At 36.0% G+C, this 19,453-nt stretch overlaps 1 protein-coding gene and 2 pseudogenes across 3 annotated transcripts in view; 1 reads left to right on the top strand and 2 right to left on the bottom strand.

Moving 5' to 3' along the window:
• LOC110018310 (calcium permeable stress-gated cation channel 1-like) overlaps positions 1–19,453 on the top strand; it is a 128,125-nt gene that overhangs the window by 20,679 nt on the left and 87,993 nt on the right. For all 3 annotated transcript variants that reach the window (XR_002293347.1, XR_002293348.1, XM_020715590.1), the window contains exon 4: positions 16,777–16,912. Coding sequence is in view for 1 of the 3 variants with exons in the window: in XM_020715590.1 (XP_020571249.1) it covers positions 16,777–16,912 (136 nt within the window). In the remaining 2 variants the exon portion in view is untranslated. The remainder of the gene's footprint in view (positions 1–16,776; positions 16,913–19,453) is intronic.
• Positions 6,611–8,457, bottom strand: LOC110018311 (annotated as a pseudogene).
• On the bottom strand, positions 8,893–9,528 carry LOC110018304 (annotated as a pseudogene).

The raw sequence follows: 19,453 nt of genomic DNA, 5'->3' as shown, positions 1-19,453 counted from the left end.
GCCGTGTACAGAAGTGAAGTAAGATCCCCCGAATTTTTGAACGTTCTCGGAGAAGGAGAATCCTCCAAAACATCAGCCCGTGTATTTCTAGGCGAGGGCGGTGGCAACAAGCTTATAGACGGATCCGAAAAGTTAGGAGTGCGATGCAGATGGTTCCTCCCCATCATTAGCTGCGGTGTGCTGACTGGAGGAGTCTCTGATTGCAATCTAGCATACAAGGCATTAGCTGCATTGGTATGCGGAGATGGAGTAGGAGACGCCGAGAGCGGAAGCGAGAGTCGATACTCCTCAAAACTGAAGCTACCCTTTATATGACCCGATTGCTAACGAATTATCATTTGTTGTCTAAAATAATCCGGTAGAGACACTCGCTGCTCCGTGACTGGATCTACAGAAGAGCATAGTGGATGATTTGCCATCGACGTAGTGGTCCATCTATGAGGCCGCCAGAAAACTGGCGGCGCCGACGGGCACACGCCGCGCTGGGGATAAGATACTAGACGCTCGCCCTTCTCCGACGGGGAAACAGGAAAGCCCTTATTTGATCAACAGTTGGGCTTTCAAGACAAAGAGGGCACACGCCGCGCTGGGGATAAGATACTAGACGCTTGCCCTTCTCCGACGTGGAAACAGGAAAGCCCTTATCAGATCAACAGTTGGGCTTTCAAGACAAAGATATGACTCAATTGGCTCTTCACTGGCGGGAATGGATAGGGATTGGAGAAGACAAAAAAATTGGCTCTCCACTGGCAGGAAAAAGGATGTCTGAAACTTATTACTTGTATACGATTCCTAATGATAGAAAATAAGTACACAATTACAAAGTACAAAAGAATAGAATACAAGGCAAGGACAGGAAAAAGGAAAGCAAAAAAGATTTTTATTTATTTAGATTTAGAGAAAGTATTATTATTCTTTTGTTCTTAGTCTTTCTAATCGTCTATTTGATTCGATACAAGACGATACTCGGGATCATGTTTTTTTATTTTGTTTTCCGAAGATTCTTATTCCTTGTTTTGTTTTTCGAGTATAATTAAACAAATAGAACTTCTGAAACTCATTTCAACTTATAACTTAGGAAAATAACAAAAAAAAGACTTCTCTTGTTTTGTTTTGGCTGAAAGGAGGATTAGATCTTTACGCATATCCAATTATTTCTTTATTGTCTCATTACAATTTTTTTTATTTCTTATTTGTTTTAATTTAGTCTAAATAGTTGAGTCTAAAAATAAAATTATTTGCAGGATGTTTGATATGGATTAATGATGGATTCCTCCTTTATTGTTGCCTCATATTCAAAATATTGATATAATAGTGAATATTATGTTAGGAACGATAGAAACTATGAATCAATCAATAGATTAAATTTTTCTAAAACATTATAATAGAAAAAGAATACAATAAAGTGGTTTGAAATATCATATCAAAGATTCGCAGGAATTGTACCTACGATTTCGATAATCATACCAACAATTTGGAGGAGATCTCTCGAAAAGTATTGATTGACCAGTTCAGCCAACTCTCTATTATCTTTCTTTTGTCGAGTGGCATGTACTTCCATGGCGCCCGTTTTTCCAGTTGGCCCAATTGGCCCAATTGGCTCTCCACTGGCTGGAGTGGATAGGGATTGGAGAAGAAGAAAACATCGTCGTTTCAAATATCAAAATGAGTGTCCATCCCTTTCTGCACAGAAGATGGCAGGAAGGGAGTCCGACAATTTTCAAAGGAGGTCCGGGGGCTAGGGTACGATTCCTTGCTCTAATACCATGTTGAAATTCAGAATAATGCAGAATAAAGCGGAATACTATGTTATTTCATTGATATGAACGAGGGTATAAATAACTCTTACCAGAATCCTATAATAAGAAAAAGATAATAAAAAGGAAATAACATGAAAGAAAAAATATATCACATGATATCTCCAATAGTTAATTCATATTAATTATTAGGAGATATATGAAATAACATAAAATACAAAAAATAAATAATTCATAATCCAAAGAAATAAATATAAAATAGGAAGGAAAATATCTCCTTATATTAAAGAAATAATTTATTTCTTATAACTTCTTATAGGAATAAATTATTTCATATTATAATTCTTAACACTCCTCTTTAAGTTTAGAATGTATGTTAATAATCCTAACTTGCTGAGTAGTGAAGAAAAATTGGTCGTTTGGATTATCGAATTTGATAGATTTAGGCTGGGCTGAATTTTGAGATTTGTCTGCCATATATTTCGGCGTAGAAGAGAGATTCAAGCTTGGTTGAATTTGCTGGATTCTGGCTTGATTGAATTTTGACTACACTAACCTTTTTATGGATAAATTTTTTTCACATTGTCCCTAAGGGACATGCCACTCATCCACCATAAAATTCTCATTCAGGAAACACTTAACTTTGTTTTATGCTTCTTTTTTATAGACTAACATTCTGTGCCATTAGTTCTACTGTTACTAAAATTACATTCCATGTAGTTTGTTTGAGATCTACTCAAATGAAGGTCTTTAAGTCTAAGTGGTACTTTTCTATAATTAGATAATTTCCTCTTAAATTTGTAGATTATAATTGCACCATATTCCAATGAATCGCATATCCAACTTGCTTGCACATGATGACTAGTAAAAAAGGTTTTATAAAGCTAAACATCATCAAATTATTGGCCTTGAATTATATATTAATGGACTCCTTATCCCCAAGGTAGTGGATATGTTTGGCATAAGATGACCTTAATTCAAGTTTAAACTATTTGCCAATAATAACCTAACTCTTTAATTTAAAAATTCTATAGAATATTAATCATAGAGCCGCCAAAACTCCACGTTGTAATTCAAATGGACATCCTAATATGAACGCTCAAATCAAAGGATCATAATCAGCAATCATCTCACTGTTTTTCTTGAAAAACCACAATGCTAAAAACTCGTAATCACTGAAGCCAAATCCCATATGAATGTACTGGCCAAAATCAAGAAATCCAATTAGATTAAACTGAGTAATTGCAAAGTTTATTGCCTATCAATTCTAAATGAGAAAGCAACATCCACACCCATGGAAAACCATGCAGCGTTTCTTTAAATTTTGCATTCCTATATTGCATCAATTTAAAGTCAGCAACACTTTAGTACTCCAAATTGAAATTAGCCATTGTGGAAATTGTCTTAAATTGTCTCAAGGTTGAAACTATGCCACATCATATGAACAAGAATAATCTAGCACGCACATAGAAAAAAAAGAACCAATATATAAGAAAAAATAATAAGTTGTGCACTGATCATTGCTTGCTTGCATTTAACGAGAATAAACACAATGATTTCCATTATTTTTGACTCAATCTAAAATCATATAGAAGAATTATTTAAATTGGTTCCTAAAATTGATTAATGAATATGCATTTTTTTTTGTTGCTATACTTCCCACCTAAAAAATCTATTTAATACCAATGAAACGCGAGTTGTTAGTGCTATAGAGGCTGTCAATGTTCAGATCTTGGTGGCGGTGGTTCATTATTGGAATGTTAAGGGAGAATTGGTCTCAAGCAGAGGTCCGAATCGGTGTCACTTTGAGAAGTTGGGCTGTGATAGGTGGCTGGAGTTTGCATTTGATGTGAGGAAGTTTAACAGTTTGAGAAAGAGTTCAATTTCAGAAGTTTCTTATAGATATTGTGTATTTGCGAAATAGTAAATAAATAATAGGAATATTTACATACATACCACTCAATTTTTATTTATTTAGATATCCAACACCTGGACTTCAATTTTTACATACATACTACCTTACCTATGCATGAAAAGGTGTATCTCACTTTTGAAATGTTAAAATGGTGGTATTTTTGATGTGATATGAAAGATTTGGGTGGTATAAATGTAAAAAGCTAATTTTAACTGTTAGATATTTACATTCATAGGAATTAGGTGGTATGTATGTAAATGCCCCTAAATAATATTATTAGGCCTTGGTTATAGGAATGATTGTTGGGATTTAATTGAATTGGGATTGCTATTAAGATTTATAGGCTATTTGATTCATTCATGTTTTGCATGATTTGAGTGCATTGGCTAAGGCCCTAGGTATCAAAAGAGAGAAGTGAAAATTATTTAGGTCTGATATTGTGTGCGTACGCTTTATTGTTTAGTGTATCTTCATTTCTCTATGTGACCATTGATGTGAGTTTGGTTGAAGTTGAACCACATAAATGTTAGTGTTTTTGTTATTGCATTTTATTTTTCTCATTTATGTTGAGTTTGGTTGTATTATTCTCGATCCTAATGACACTTTGGTTCCCTCATTGCAACATATCTAGTGAAAATTTAATTCAAGCCTTTGAACTGTGAACTATAGTTGGCGAAATGAGCGGTTTATTCTTGCGTATCAATTTGGTTGATTTTGAAAGAGGGTTGATTTTGAAATTTTTCTTAAGGTAGATTTGCTGTATTAAATCATGTAATACATTGTTTTCCAGTCAATGCAATAAGTCTAAGTGAAGAAGAATGTGAACTTTGCTTATAACCCTCCTACCAACTAGTATATTGGCCATAAGCCTTCGAGCTAATTTATGAGAAAAATTCTCTCACCCCATTGAAGTTGATCCCAATACACCCAACCATTAAACTTAGCATTGATGTAAAATTCAGAGTTAAGGAGATTCAGGCATTGCACGAACAAATAAAAAAAGAAATTATAAAGCAGAACACCAAGTTTCAGAAGTAGACTAATAAGTACAAAAAACCTATGGTCTTTGAAAAAGGTGTGGTGATGATCAAACTGTAGAGAAAGATGTTTCTTGCATGTTCTTTTCGGAAGCTCAAGCTTAGAGGCTATAGCGGACTATTTGTTCAGGGTTAACAAATGGATTACTTGACAACTATTTGATTGATTTGCTGGGAGATTATAAAATTTCTACCCTCTTCATCTTTACTGACCTATCTTTGTATTGTGAGGATTTGGATGCTTCGATGAAGGTGGTGAATTTCCTCTTACCGGGGGAGAATGAAGAAAGTGTAGTCTTTGGTCCATACCAGAGGGCGCGAGGCTACTGAATTAGGAGGGGAGAACAAATTTAGTTTCTGCGGTCGGCTCAGCAATTCTAGCCTCAACATCGAACAATCTATTTTGAGGTCTTTTTTTTGTTTAATTAGTATTAGTATTTGACTAAATTTGATTTGAAATTATATATTTGATTGATTGGGACTTGTCTTGGTATTTGAAGATTTCCTCTCAATATTCTCGCCTTTAGTGTGTTGTATCCCTGTTCTTATAAGTGGTGTCGTTGCATCTTGTTAGAGTGCTGCTAGTAGATTTTCTTTGGCCTTTATATGTCACCGATATTGTTGTCGGACGGCGGTTTCCTGTTGGTTTTCCTCTTGGACAACAGCCAGGATCTGCTCCTCTCTTTCAATCCTTGTCGAACTCTCAAATTTCCTCTTTCTTACAAACATCTTAGTACTTTAATCAGTTCTCATACACTTTTTAGGAGTCATAAAACAGTGCCAGATGGATTAACAGATTATGGGTTAAGAAGGAAAATTGATAGACTAAAAGTATTATGTATTGTATGTATTGAAATTCAGAGTAAAACATAATAATTTTATTATATGAAATGAGGTATAAACAACTTTTATATGAATCTTAGAATATAAAAATAAAAAAAAATACATGAAAAAAAAAAAAAAAGATATATCACCTAATATCTCTAATAATCAATTCATATTAATTATCAGGACATGAAGAAAATAGCATAAAATAGGAAAACCTATAATAAGAAAGGAAATAATTCTTATCCAATAAAATAAATATAAAATAGGAAATGAAATAACTCCTTTATCCAAGGAAAAAAAATTATTCCTCATAATTTCTCGTAGGAAATAATTTATTCTTCACAATTTTTCGTAGAAATAAATTATTTTATAATATAACTTCTAACACTTTCCCTCTATCTGAAACATGACTGAAAATCATGTTCATCTTGTATTTGAAAACATCAAACAATATGTTGTCTTTAAAGTATAAATTGAAGTCTTTTTCTCGTACTGTGGTTCTCTTTGACTGCAGTTCTTGTAGTGTCTGTAGGTAGGCAGAAGACTCCTATAGCTAATGTTGCAAGGGAGTTTAAAGGGGAAGTGGATGACTACGATTGTCTTTGAATGCAGTTTCTGCAGTGTTTTTAGGTAGATAAAATGCTCCTATAGGTTTTAAGAAGAAAAATTGATAGACTAAAAACATTATGTATTGTATGTATTGAAATTCAGAATAATGCAAAATAAAACATAATAATTTTATTGATATGAAAGGTGGTATAAACAACCTTTACATGAATCTTAGAATAGGAAAAAAAATTACATGAAAAGAAAGATATATCACATAATATCTCTAATAATCAATTCATATTAATTATTAGGGCGTGAAGGAAATAACATAAAATAGGAAAACTTATAATAAGAAAGGAAATAATTCTTATCCAATGAAATAAATATAAAATAGGAAATGAAATAACTCCTTTATCTAAGGAAAAAAATTATTCCTCATAATTTCTTGTAGGAAATAATTTATTCCTCACAATTTCTCGTAGGAATAAATTATTTTATAATATAACTTCTAACACTTTCCCTCTATTTGAAACATGATTGATTGAAAATCATGTTTATCTTGTATTTGAAAACATCAAACAATAAGTTGTCTTTGAAGTATAACTTGAAGTCTTCTTCTCGTGCTGTAGTTGTCTTTGACTGCAGTTCCTGTAGTGTCTGTAGGTAGGCGAAATACTCTTATAGCTAATGCTGCAGGGGAGTTTAAAGGGGAAGTAGACAACCACGGTTGTCTTGGAAGGCAGTTCCTGCAGTGTTTGTATGTAGATAAAAGAGTCCTATAGGTAATGTTGCAAAGAAGTTTGTAGGAAAGTGGACAACCTGTAGGAAAAGATTGATTTCTCATTGACTGCGGTTGCCTTTGTTTGTTGTTCTTACAGTTTTTGTAGGTAGACGGAAAACTCCTACAGGTAATATTGCACTGGAGTTTGCAGCGAAGTTGACAACTTCCAGAAAAAGCTATAGGGTATAACCTATAGAAAAAAGAGGGAAAAAAAAAGAAAAAAAGCCCCAAAGGTAGGCCTTGCTGAGGGAAAAAGTCCGTAAGACTTGATGTAAGAAAAGCTCCGGAGGAGGGCCTTTTGCAGGAAGAATTCTGGTGGAGTACCTACTGCATGAAAGGCTCCGAAGGAGGGCCTCATGTAGGAAAAGCTTCGATGGGGGGCCTGATGCAGGAAAATGCTCTGGAGGAGGGTTTGATGCAAGAAAAAACTCCGGAGGTGGGCTTACTAGAGGAAGAATTACGGTGGAGGAACTGTTGCAGAAAAAGCTCCGGAGAAGGGTCTGATGCAGGAAAATCTCTGGAGGAGGACCTGATACAATAAAAAGCTTCAGAGGAGGGCCTATTGCAGGAAGAATTCCAGCGGAGGACCCTGCTATAGGACAAACTTCGGAGAGCATGTGGCTAAAAGTTTCACAAGAGCGCTGCGTCTAGTCTATGCGTGGAGAGAGAGCAAAGAACATTGTGTTTTAACATTTTTTGTTGCAGAGTGCAATGTTGGAAGGTCAAGGAACATCGAGTCCGCAACTATGCAAAATTCACCGGGGAAGCCTTCTCCTTGGATATCCCTAATTGAAACAGTAATAACCTTCCCAGCCCATTGAAATCTTCCCTAGCTAACGCACGTCTTTGCTCATGAAAATCAAATGTATAAACACAAGATGCAACAACTCTAGCAAGTGAAGTAGTTAAAGAACCACTTTCAGTCCCTGACTCCAAAACTTCCGGAATATCTTCGTAAGAGTCCTCTTCTCAGTTCTGACAGTAAGATAAACAATTGAAACATCCACAATCAATATGCAAAAGGACATACCAGTCGATTTCCCATTCAAAATAGCAGGAACTTTCCCAACAGCCTTGGCAACTTCAGCATTGCTGAGAATGATATTGAAACTGGCAGCTCTTCCACCCCTTCAGTCCTTGCTTGATGGACCATCAACAGTCTTCTGAGTTGTAGTGATTGCGTGCACAGTTGTCATCAAACCCTCAATTATGCCAAACCTGTCATTAATAACCTTCTTAGCACCACCCCAGGTGAGCAACAACCTTGTCCTTGTTCGTAAAGACGCTAGCAAACTCTACACTATATTCAACACTAGCCTCACTCCATGGGATCTCCTCAGGGTTCCTGATGCCAAATACTGTAATAGGTTTTATCCCTAAAGAGAGGGTCGTGGAGTTCTTCACCGTTATCTCATGATGTTTCCATTGCCTGTGCACAATATGATACTTGAAGATGTATGTCATATATTCGGCGGTGATGAACGGGTCGTTAATAGCGACCAACTCCACATCCTCACTCAAAAGTGCAGCTCAAGCCATAAGCCTTCCAAAACCGTTAATTTCGATCTTGATCTTTCTAGTTGATGCCATGAATATCAAGAATAACGAAGAGATAGGAAGCGATTGGAGAAGAATTAAATGCGCAAGAGGAATGATCAAGATGGACAACAAACAGGATCGGGGAGAGAAAGCATCCCTCCCTTCCTGCAGGGAGATTGCCAGAAAGGGAGTCCGATGAATCTAGAGGGAGGACCGGTGGGCTAGAGTAGAGAGTTTGACTTTGATACCATATTGAAATTTATAATAATGCGGAATAAAGTAGAATAATTTTATTGATATGAAATGGGATTTAAGTAATTCTTACATTAATCTTGGAATAGGAAAGTCAATGAAAAGGAAATAATATGAAATGAAAAATATATCACATAATATCTCCAATAATGAATTCATATTATTTATTAGGAGATAAATTAAATAACTGAAACAATATAAAATAGGAAAGCCTAAAATAGGAAATGAAATAATTTCTGGAGTCCTCTTCTCAGTTCTGACAGTAAGATAAACAACTGAAACATCCACAATCAATATGCAGAAGGACATACCAGTCGATTTCCCATTCAAAACAGCAGGAACTTTCCCAACAGCCTTGGCAACTTCAACATTGCTGAGAATGATATTGAAACTGGCAGCCTGCCACCCCTCCAGCCCTTGCTTGATGGACCATCAACAGTCTTCTGAGTTGTAGTGATTGCGTGCACAGTTGTCATCAAACCCTCAATTATGCCAAACCTGTCATTAATAACCTTCTTAGCACCACCCCAGGTGAGCAACAACCTTGTCCTTGTTCGTAAAGACGCTAGCAAACTCTACACTATATTCAACACTAGCCTCACTCCATGGGATCTCCTCAGGGTTCCTGATGCCAAATACTGTAATAGGTTTTATCCCTAAAGAGAGGGTCGTGGAGTTCTTCACCGTTATCTCATGATGTTTCCATTGCCTGTGCACAATATGATACTTGAAGATGTATGTCATATATTCGGCGGTGATGAACGGGTCGTTAATAGCGACCAACTCCACATCCTCACTCAAAAGTGCAGCTCAAGCCATAAGCCTTCCAAAACCGTTAATTTCGATCTTGATCTTTCTAGTTGATGCCATGAATATCAAGAATAACGAAGAGATAGGAAGCGATTGGAGAAGAATTAAATGCGCAAGAGGAATGATCAAGATGGACAACAAACAGGATCGGGGAGAGAAAGCATCCCTCCCTTCCTGCAGGGAGATTGCCAGAAAGGGAGTCCGATGAATCTAGAGGGAGGACCGGTGGGCTAGAGTAGAGAGTTTGACTTTGATACCATATTGAAATTTATAATAATGCGGAATAAAGTAGAATAATTTTATTGATATGAAATGGGATTTAAGTAATTCTTACATTAATCTTGGAATAGGAAAGTCAATGAAAAGGAAATAATATGAAATGAAAAATATATCACATAATATCTCCAATAATGAATTCATATTATTTATTAGGAGATAAATTAAATAACTTAAAATAGGAAAGCCTAAAATAGGAAATGAAATAATTTCTGATCAAATGAAATAAATATAAAATAGGAAAAGAAATAACTTTTTATTCTAAGGAAATAATTTATTCCTCATAAGTTTGCACATGAATATATTTTTTCCTAATATAATTTCTAACAAAATGTATAGGAAGATTTGTGCAACATACGTTTAATGTATCACGTTCTCTCTAAAAGATTGAATGAATAATGGGAATTCATAAAGTAGACACCAAAAAGTTGAGATAAGGCCAATGATAATTATTATAAAATTATTTGTAGACAAAATTGGTTTTTCTGAGTTTAGTGATTCCCAGTTAAGGATGACTTGATCTAAATTTTCTAAGCAGTGTTGACCTCATTTTGAGGTCATTACTCTTTCCTTAGGATTCTAGGATCTAGTTCTAGGAGTTCCTATTGACCATCTTAGAAAAACTAGAATTGAGACCCACTATTTTAGAAATTCCAGCCACCTCCTATTTCTCCTGTGATGTCTCGCCTGAGTGGTCTCAAACCATCGTCGTATGGTCGAGTGATTAAGGACTATCATTTGTTGACTCAAGAAGAAGTTTCTAATAGCTTTATCATCACACACACACACAAAATGCACAAAATTCACTAATTTGCACAAGATCGAACTTAAATTGAGCTTAAAAGATGGGTGAAAATGCTAGGACAACCTCTGACGATAACTTAAATTGAGCTTAAACGATGGGTGAAAATGCTAGCTTCTCCGGACGACCTCTGACGATAAATGGACTACGCCAACGCGTCCGAGACACCAATTTTAGCAAGAAAAGACATATATTGCCATATTTCCGACACGAGCAAAATTGCATGTAAATCGATAAATTCGTCAAAACGACCTCCGACGGTGAAACAGACCGCGCCAGCGCGACCGGAATGTCAAAATTAACTAAAAAGGACACTCAATTTTCCATAATCTAATGCATAAATGAAAATGCATAAGTCAAATTTTATTTTGGAAATATTAAATATTTTTATATTTATATCATTATTTATAATTTTAATTATAAACCCTAAACCCTCTACTCGTACGTTCAATTCCCCATTTGATCCATCCCGTGGCTCGATCCCACGACGCACGTGCACCCGAGACCGCTTGATCGAGGCCATGGCCGCCGAGCCCGAGTCTTCCTCCCCATACGCGACATTCCTCTGCCATTCGAGCATGCGGCTCGTTTCCAACGGAGAAACTCCATCTGACCGACTCTTCCTCTACCCTAGGCTGCATTTCCTCCACCCTAAATGCATTTTTTTCTTCTCCCTTTACCTGATTCAGCCACCAGTAAGGTTGGTAGGTGGCTGCTCTGCTCCTTTCTTTGTTATAAAAACCCCACTTGGGGAGGGTTTTGAGGTTGGCTGAAATTCTGAAAGGGTGGAGGTGCTGCCGGATTTTCCCCGGGCTTTGTCTTGAAGCTACTTTAGATTTGCATGACAAAATCTTGATCCAGTGAGCATTTTGAGAGGAGAAAAAGGATTTGGGGCATTTTTTTATCGTGAACATTTTGCCGCTGTATTATTCTAGGCTTTCGGGGTTTCTTTTGCATCAAGGATCTTAAAGGAGGTTTTTGCTGATTTTTATTTCCTTAGGCTGGTTCTTGAGTTTATTATTGAATCTACATCAAGAGGTAACCTTCTTCCTCCTTCATTTTACAAGCATTCAGAGGAGACATCTGTTTTACCGTATTCTCATGCCTTGAGTTTAATGAGTTCGTAATTTATAAAGATGTGTTTATGAGATTTTTGCTATGAGGATTTCTTGTCTGGCGATATGAATGAGCTTTCTAATACACGTCACTTGGAATTGCTCCTGAATGCATTTTCTAATGCACCTGGAATTGGGAAATTAAGGTTGCTTTAAGAATTGATTAAGTTTAATGTTAAAAATGAGAATGGTTATGGAATTGGGAAGCTGGAACATATGAATGAAATGCATAAATTAAAAATACATTTTCTGAAAAATGTGAAGGATGCTTGGGAAGCTTGCACAATGAAATTATTTGAGAAAAGAAAAGTTTAAATTTATTATCAGTTTGGGGCTTAGTTTTGGCTCCCTGTGGCTATCTTCTTTGTTCAAATTGCATGTTGGGTGAAAATTTAATTTTTCAGATTTCTTGTGTTGCCATTTACTTATTTGAAATACATGCTGATGGAATAATTGTTGGTGCCCTTATTTGAAAGCATGTTGGAAGGAATCTTTATGCTGGAAATCATTTCAAAGCTAGATAACATGTTGGCTCTAAAGATTCATGCATACTTATATGTTTCCTGTTATTTGTTCCTATTTCAAACATATGTTGGCACAATACTTTAAAATATGAGACTCCAAGGAGAAATTTTTTCAGTTGTTTTAACCCATTTGTTAGGGTTGATTTTGGCTCTTTGGATTTGGATCCTTGCTGAAATTTTTGTTTCTGGTTTGCCTCTATGTGGGCTCGGTTTGCCCATATGTTGGGTGCGATTTTGGCCATGTTAGGTGGGAATTATTTATGAAAATTTTCTCTGTTTTGGCCCTTTTAGTGGGCTCGGTTTTGGCTTCTTCTAGGTTGGAGTTAACTGAAAGTTTTATATTATTTTTGACCCATTTAATGGGCTCGGTTTAGCTCCTTTTGGTATCATGTCTTGGTTGAAATCTCTTGCTGTTTTAGCCCTTTGGTGGGCTCGGTTTCACTCCTGTGCTGGACTTGGTTTGTCTCTTGTGCTGGGCTGGGGTTTACTAGCTACGGTTTCCTGTCTTGCCCCTTTAATGGGCTCGGTTGGGTTGGAAATTCCTGATATGATGTTCCTTTTGATATTTTTATGGGTAATCAAGTTTGTCATCCCAAAATTCATGAATTTCAATATCTATCTCTATGTGGGGATGTTTGATATAAGTAGATTAACTCACTATCATGCCTTTTGTGATGAAAATGATTTCAGTCATAATGATTTATAAGAGCTTGTCCATTCACTTTTTTATGTATATCAAAATAGCAATTCCTATGGTGGCTTTCTTTCATTGTCCCTGCCCATGAATTTAATTTTGGGGTTGTACTGCTCTCTTTGTGGTCCCTGCTGTGAGCATCTTATTGTCCTGTTGGGCTATTTTTCTGCCGCCCCCCTGACCATGAGCCTCCACCTGCAGCTCTTTTATGATTAATATGGTTATTTTTTGGGCTTTTTCTCTCCTCATTGCCCCTGGCTGTAAGCCTTACTGTAGTGGTTCTTTGTTTTAAAATGGTTCTTTGGTTTTGTGACATGGTTCAGGCTTGGCTTTCTCTTTGCTGCCCCTACATATAAGTCCTACCTATAAGCTTTTGCCCTATTTCTTGTTTTAAAGTGTGGACTTATGTTGAAGTTTGGTTGTGCATTTCACAATTTCTACTTGTGGGCTTGCTATGAGGCTTGACTGCCTTCTTTCCTGGCCTTACTCGTGAGCCCTGTTCTCTTACCTGGTCTTACCCGTAAGCCCTACTCTCCCTCCTGTTGTTACCCGTGAGCTTGTTGAGGATTGTTTAGTTTCATTTTGCTCCGGCCATGAGCACTCTGGATTTTCTAAATTGATGTTTTATTTATACAATTGTGGAAAGATTTCAATGATTTCAATGAAGAATGGAAAGGATGGAATTAAATGATTTTGACATCGGTGTGATTTTCTGGAAGGCTAGAGAGTTACTTCTTCTATTGATTAATGTCCCTTCTTTTGTGAAATGCAAAGGGCTTGTACAATTTCATTTGGAGGAAACTTAAGGTTGATGCAAATTGGATTCATGAAGGGTTTGAAAATTCATAAAATTGCCATTTGAAAAGGATACCCTTCTTGGGTTGATCCACTTATAAAATTTGAGAAAATGATATCCTCTGGATTGATTCAAGGATCTTGGGTTCTCTTTTCAGATCTTCTTGTCATAGTTTTGAGGGTTGCTTCATCTTTTATCCTTTCGGTCTTTTGGGCGAATCAATTCCTCCTCTCACATCCCAATTTTTATTCTTTTTTTCCTCCAAGGTCGCAAGTAGGTCGGTTTTATTTTGGGGCTTAGGGCGATGATGACAAAGGCACGCCGGTGGTAGAGCAGAATAATATCTCATCCTACAACAGTAGGAGTCAATTCTACGACCTGATGAACTGTAGGATGAAAGTATCATTCACTGACACAAGACTAGCTGGGGACCCGTATCTTCTTAGGTTTTTGGCTGTCTTATGCCCGACGAAGTTTTTTTTTTTTTTTTGATCGACTCGTAGACAACAATATTTTTTTTTAAAAATTGATATAAAAATTTATAAAACAAATTGATAAGAACATATACAATATTTATAAAAAATATTTTCATTACAAAATGAAATACAATTTTTTTTTTGTATGCCCAGATCTTCTTGTCATAGTTTTGAGGGTTGCTTCATTCTTTATCCTTTCGGTCTTTTGGGTGAATCAATTCCTCCTCTCATGAAATATATGTGCATGCTAAAATTTAAATTTTAAATAAGCTACAACTTAATTGTCTTTTTGTTGATTATCGATACTGGGCTAAGGAGTACAATCCTAAGTTAGGTTAAGTAAGATATCTTTCTAGTGGAGTGACAGACTTTATACATCTGAGTGACCGATAGTAGCATTCGATGTCCCTCGAGTACAAATATATATATTTGAATCTAGCCACGATCCAAGTGCTTGCGGTCCCCTCTTTTCAGATTTTTCGTATGTTTTATCAGAATTTTTGGACAAAACGCTCGTCTTTTCTCCGGGATTTTCCCGAGGTTTTGATTGTTTTATTTGAATAGTTACTCGTCAATTTTCTCGAATTTTTCCTTCGTATTGACGAATTTTTCCTTCGTGGATTATTTGTCGATTTTCTCGAGTTTTCCAGGCAATGTTTTCTCTTGTTTATACAGTGAATAATAGCTAGCTTAAAAGAGCAGCAGGTCTCCCAAATATACAAGTTTGATTTACATTACAACATTTTATTTCACAGCATGTTATACTGTTCTCCTAGCATATTATATTGTTCTCTTATTTTATACCGCATGTTTTATTACTTTGATACACACTATGCCTTAGTATAAGAAAACCTAGTGGTTGCATATAATTAATAACAAGCATGAAGTTGCTTCGAGGAAGAACTTGGATCGAACATCGTAGGCAGCATGACGAGGACATACGGAGGAGCCACTTCAAGATGGATCTGCAATATCAAAACACATTCACATCTCCGAACACTTTCCTTAGTTTAAATAACAATTCATAGAATTTAGAGGTGGTTTGCCTAGTGCAACATAAACCCTCATATATCACCTTTAGGCTTTTGCACAACCCTGTTGTGCAATTATATGTCCTAACAATTTAGGATTCAGAGGTTACTGTATGGTATAGTGTAAATTCTCTTATTTTTTTAGGCTATTTGTACGATCAAATATCGTGCGAATATAAGTCTTAAATTCTAAATAAATTACATAATTAAACATTAAAGAACATTATTTAAAAAATATAAAGCCAAACAATAGGATAATTGGGAGGTCATCGGGGTTTTCCTCGGATCCGTGATATCCCCTATTCTTCGCTCCTTTGGATTCCTTAAAATAATTGTTTCTGTTTAAGCCACTCCTATTTGATTTTCCCTTGTCCAATCTTGGAAACCTAAACTTTGAAATCTGGAAGGTAAAACCACTGATCTTAATCGAGAGTTTTTTTAAGTGACCCCGGTCATTTAAGATGTAATTAATTATAGGGGTTTGCCTCTATAGGAAACTTGGAACCCAAGTAAAATAAACCATATCTAATCTTTATATTAGGTAGGGAAACTTGTTGGCCTCATATAAAATATTTCGCAGACCAAACGAATGTCATAAATTCTTTAGTTTAGGTGATTGAGCCAACTACAAGTGATATGTTTATTTTTCGGGATAAGTATATTACTCGTGGTATCGTGCTTAGTCATCCAAACTATCTAAAATGCGAGAGTCGCGTGGTCTGATTTTTTTTTAAATTAAAATGTTACTTTCAAAAATTATATTTACATCAAAACTATTTTGTTATTTATAAAACTCATCTCTCTTTTTTAAAAAATCATAAAACCAAGTTCTTAAAATTTTTTAAAAAGTAACAGCCGACAAGCAGGTCCTTTTGTTTAACAGTTTCCATTCTGCGTATTCCTTGCTATTTAAAACTATGCTAAGAATTTGGTTTCTCTTCGATGTTGGATTGATACATCAAGAACAGATATTTGAATTGTAATGTCAAACGTGATTTTCACATGTATATCTTTTGCAATACTAAAAAAATTTTGGCAACTAAATATTTTGTTGAATCTTAACCTCTTTTAGTTGGCCATAATGCTTCTTTCTTGGTTGTCGATGATTTGCTGGCAATCCGTGAGAGAGGCATTCATATTATATGAACAATAAGCCATAATCTAAGTATCAAATGATTACCTGTAACTATTCTTCGGTTGTGCAACTCTGATCCCTTATTTGTGTTGTTTGATCCGTCATGAATCGCGTTGTGAAATTATCTCTCATGATGTTATGCACTAACTGCAGATCTAGTTATTATGCAATTTTAAACATAGGAAACTTCTGAAATTCTACTAGAAGTTCTCAACATCTAGTGGACAAGCTATCCACTGTTTACATTTGCTTTGTAACATGCCTAACTAGGGAACCTTTATACTCCTTTTTGTCTATCTTAAAGCAAATTTAAAGTTTTCCAGTTCAGAGTAGCAGCCTTGTTTGTATAAGTCATGTGTAAGATCAAACTAAGCAGATTCATCATACTTAAATTTCTGGAACCTGATTTTCTGCTTTCTTCAGTTTTAGTGCTTGAATGAAAATTACATTTTGGTGCAGGTTTTGGACCCACCTGGTGATGGCATATGGATTTACATTTTGGACTTGCTATGTGTTATTAAAAGAATATGAGAACGTGACATTAATGAGGTTGCATTTCCTTGCATCAGAGATACGCCGTCCTGATCAGTTCACTGTATGCTTATTCGGATAATTTTTCGTGACTGTGTTCTCATTTCGTTTTTAATGTTTTTTTCCCTTCAGCATATTACTAACCTTTCCAGGCCGTTTACTGTATTTTCATCTTTTTCCTCTTTAAAACTTTTGCACTATTGATGATAGATTCTGGTTGTAATGAACCATGTTGATATTGGAACTAGTTGGCAAAACACAAAGCAAACTTTCATTAATATTAAAATCGGGTTACAACATACTCAAATGAAAATAACCAAACTTTCATTAATATTAAAATAGGGTTACAACATACTCAAATGAAAATAACGATACAAAACATGGAATAACACAAGCAAACACTTCTAAACGTATTCGAATGGGTGGTGGAGGTTGGCTAGAGGGATAAAGATGATTGGGGGGAATGACGACAGTTGCGGGAGGCGGGAGCGAAAGGATGGTGCGAAATTATAGGGACATCGGATGGGAAAGGGTTGTAGGTGGTCGACAGAGGTAATTTTGTTGTTGGGAGGAGCTTGAAAGTAGTTAGGAGGCGGGCAATAGTAATAACCTGTGGGAATGGGAAATGACTGGGTTTCAGGGTGACAGGGGGAGAGTTTGGCTGCTAAAGAGTGGGTAGGAGAAGGTTTTGCGGAAGAGAAAAGGGAGGATATAATTATCACTTTGGAGAGGATACAACTGAAGCCCCACCATCTCTTTAGATATAGCCCACAAAGGTGAAAGAGACTCCACATAGGAGATCTGAAACTAAACGCACCAAGAACCGACTTCCTACACACCTAGGACAACAACGTATAGGTTCCCTATTGGACAAAAGAAACTTCTACACAAAAGGAGAGAGTGGGAAGGAAAAAAAAATACAAAAAATCCCATCCTGGATGAAGAAAGGTGAGGTAGACTAGGAAAGCGACTTATGGATCTGTCGGCGATAAAAAAGTTGGGGGAGTTCCCGTAAGAAGCTGTTGGTCACCAGAATTGTAATCCCGTCGTCCGCTTCGGAAGGACGCTTTAATTTACATATAAATTTAAGTTAAAAAAATATGAAAATCAAACTGACCCCATATTTTTCATAGTTTAACTGAAAGAGCGCTTTACCTCAAATCCTGTACTTATCCCGAAGGATAAACACAAGACTCGAGGGTGAGACTCGATAAAATAAGCTAAGAAAAATATGACATCTGTTTGGTCTGCGAAACCATTTTATTTTCCGACAAATTCTCTTATTTAATATGAAAAATAAAATAGGGTTTATTTTAAGCTGAGTTTGGAAAAAACCATCCTATAAGGGCAAACCTCTATAGTTAATTACATCTTAAATTACCGAAGTCACTTAAGAATACTCTCGAAAAAAATCAGGAAAAATTATCTTCAAGGATTTCAAAAGGATGAGACTTTTCAACGAAATCGGACAAAGATGTGTGAAAGGGGAATGACTCAAATTTAGAACATTTATTACAAAACAGATCCTGAGGCGATCCTCAGTGACTTCCCAGTCTATCCTATGGTTTGGCTTCAGTTTCGAGGAAAAATATTCAAGTGTTTTATTCTTCTAATTTTATCTATTTAGGACTTACATTCGTGTGAAACGATCACACAAATAGCCTGGAAGATGAAAGATTTATGTCGTAACGAACGAGAACCTCAGAATCCTAAAACGAGTTAGAACTTAGATTGCGCAGTAGAACTGTACAAATGCCTAACGAAAATGTTGAGGATTTATGTTGCGCTATGCGAACAACCTCGAAATCCTATGGATTGTTGTTTTAATTTCTAGGAAATGAATGGTTTAGCTGGAGAAGACATGTTTTGCTCTTGAAGATAGTCGTGCTGCCCACCGCGCTAGTTCCAAGCTTCTTGTCGTGACGAGTTTATGTTTTCTAGGGTGTCAGGTTATAATGTTTTCTAGGGTGTCAGATTATAATGTCAAATCCAGCGGTCCTATGGTTGTAGTTCTTCAAATATTTTATAGATAACATGTTGAAGTTGTACAGTGTATAGCATAACAGTAGTATGTAGCACAAGACAAATAATAGAGTATGCAGTAAAAAAAGCAGTACAACATGCGGTGTAAAGAAATGTAAAAGGTACAGCAGGGAAGTGATTATAAGAGAATAACATGTTGTAAACATAAAACAGACCTGTAAGCCTGGGAGATCCGCTGTTCCTTAGGTGTAATTGATGCAATAGGTACAACCAACAAAACTTGAGGAAGCAAGCTGAAATGCTTTTATATAAACAAAAAATAAAGAAATATCGTCCAAAAATCTCGTGAAAGATCGTCAAAAGACTCACGACAAGAGAAATGTGAGGAAATTGACGAATCGACAAATCGATTAAAAACGTAGAAAATACGGGAAAATCTCAAAAAGGGACAACGAGTGCTTTTATCCAAAAATTTCAAGAAAAACATATGAAAAAGTCCAAAAAGAGGGGGACCGCAAACACTCGGGTCGGGGCTAGGCTAAACTATATATTAGTACTCGAGGGTCTTCGAAGGCTACTCGGTCACCCAGATGTATAAAGCCCGCCACTCAACTAGAAGGGG

This window comes from Phalaenopsis equestris, unplaced genomic scaffold (genome assembly GCF_001263595.1).
Source record: "Phalaenopsis equestris unplaced genomic scaffold, ASM126359v1 Scaffold000008, whole genome shotgun sequence".
NCBI lineage: Eukaryota > Viridiplantae > Streptophyta > Magnoliopsida > Asparagales > Orchidaceae > Phalaenopsis > Phalaenopsis equestris.
This window is presented reverse-complemented; position numbering and strand designations above follow the sequence as displayed.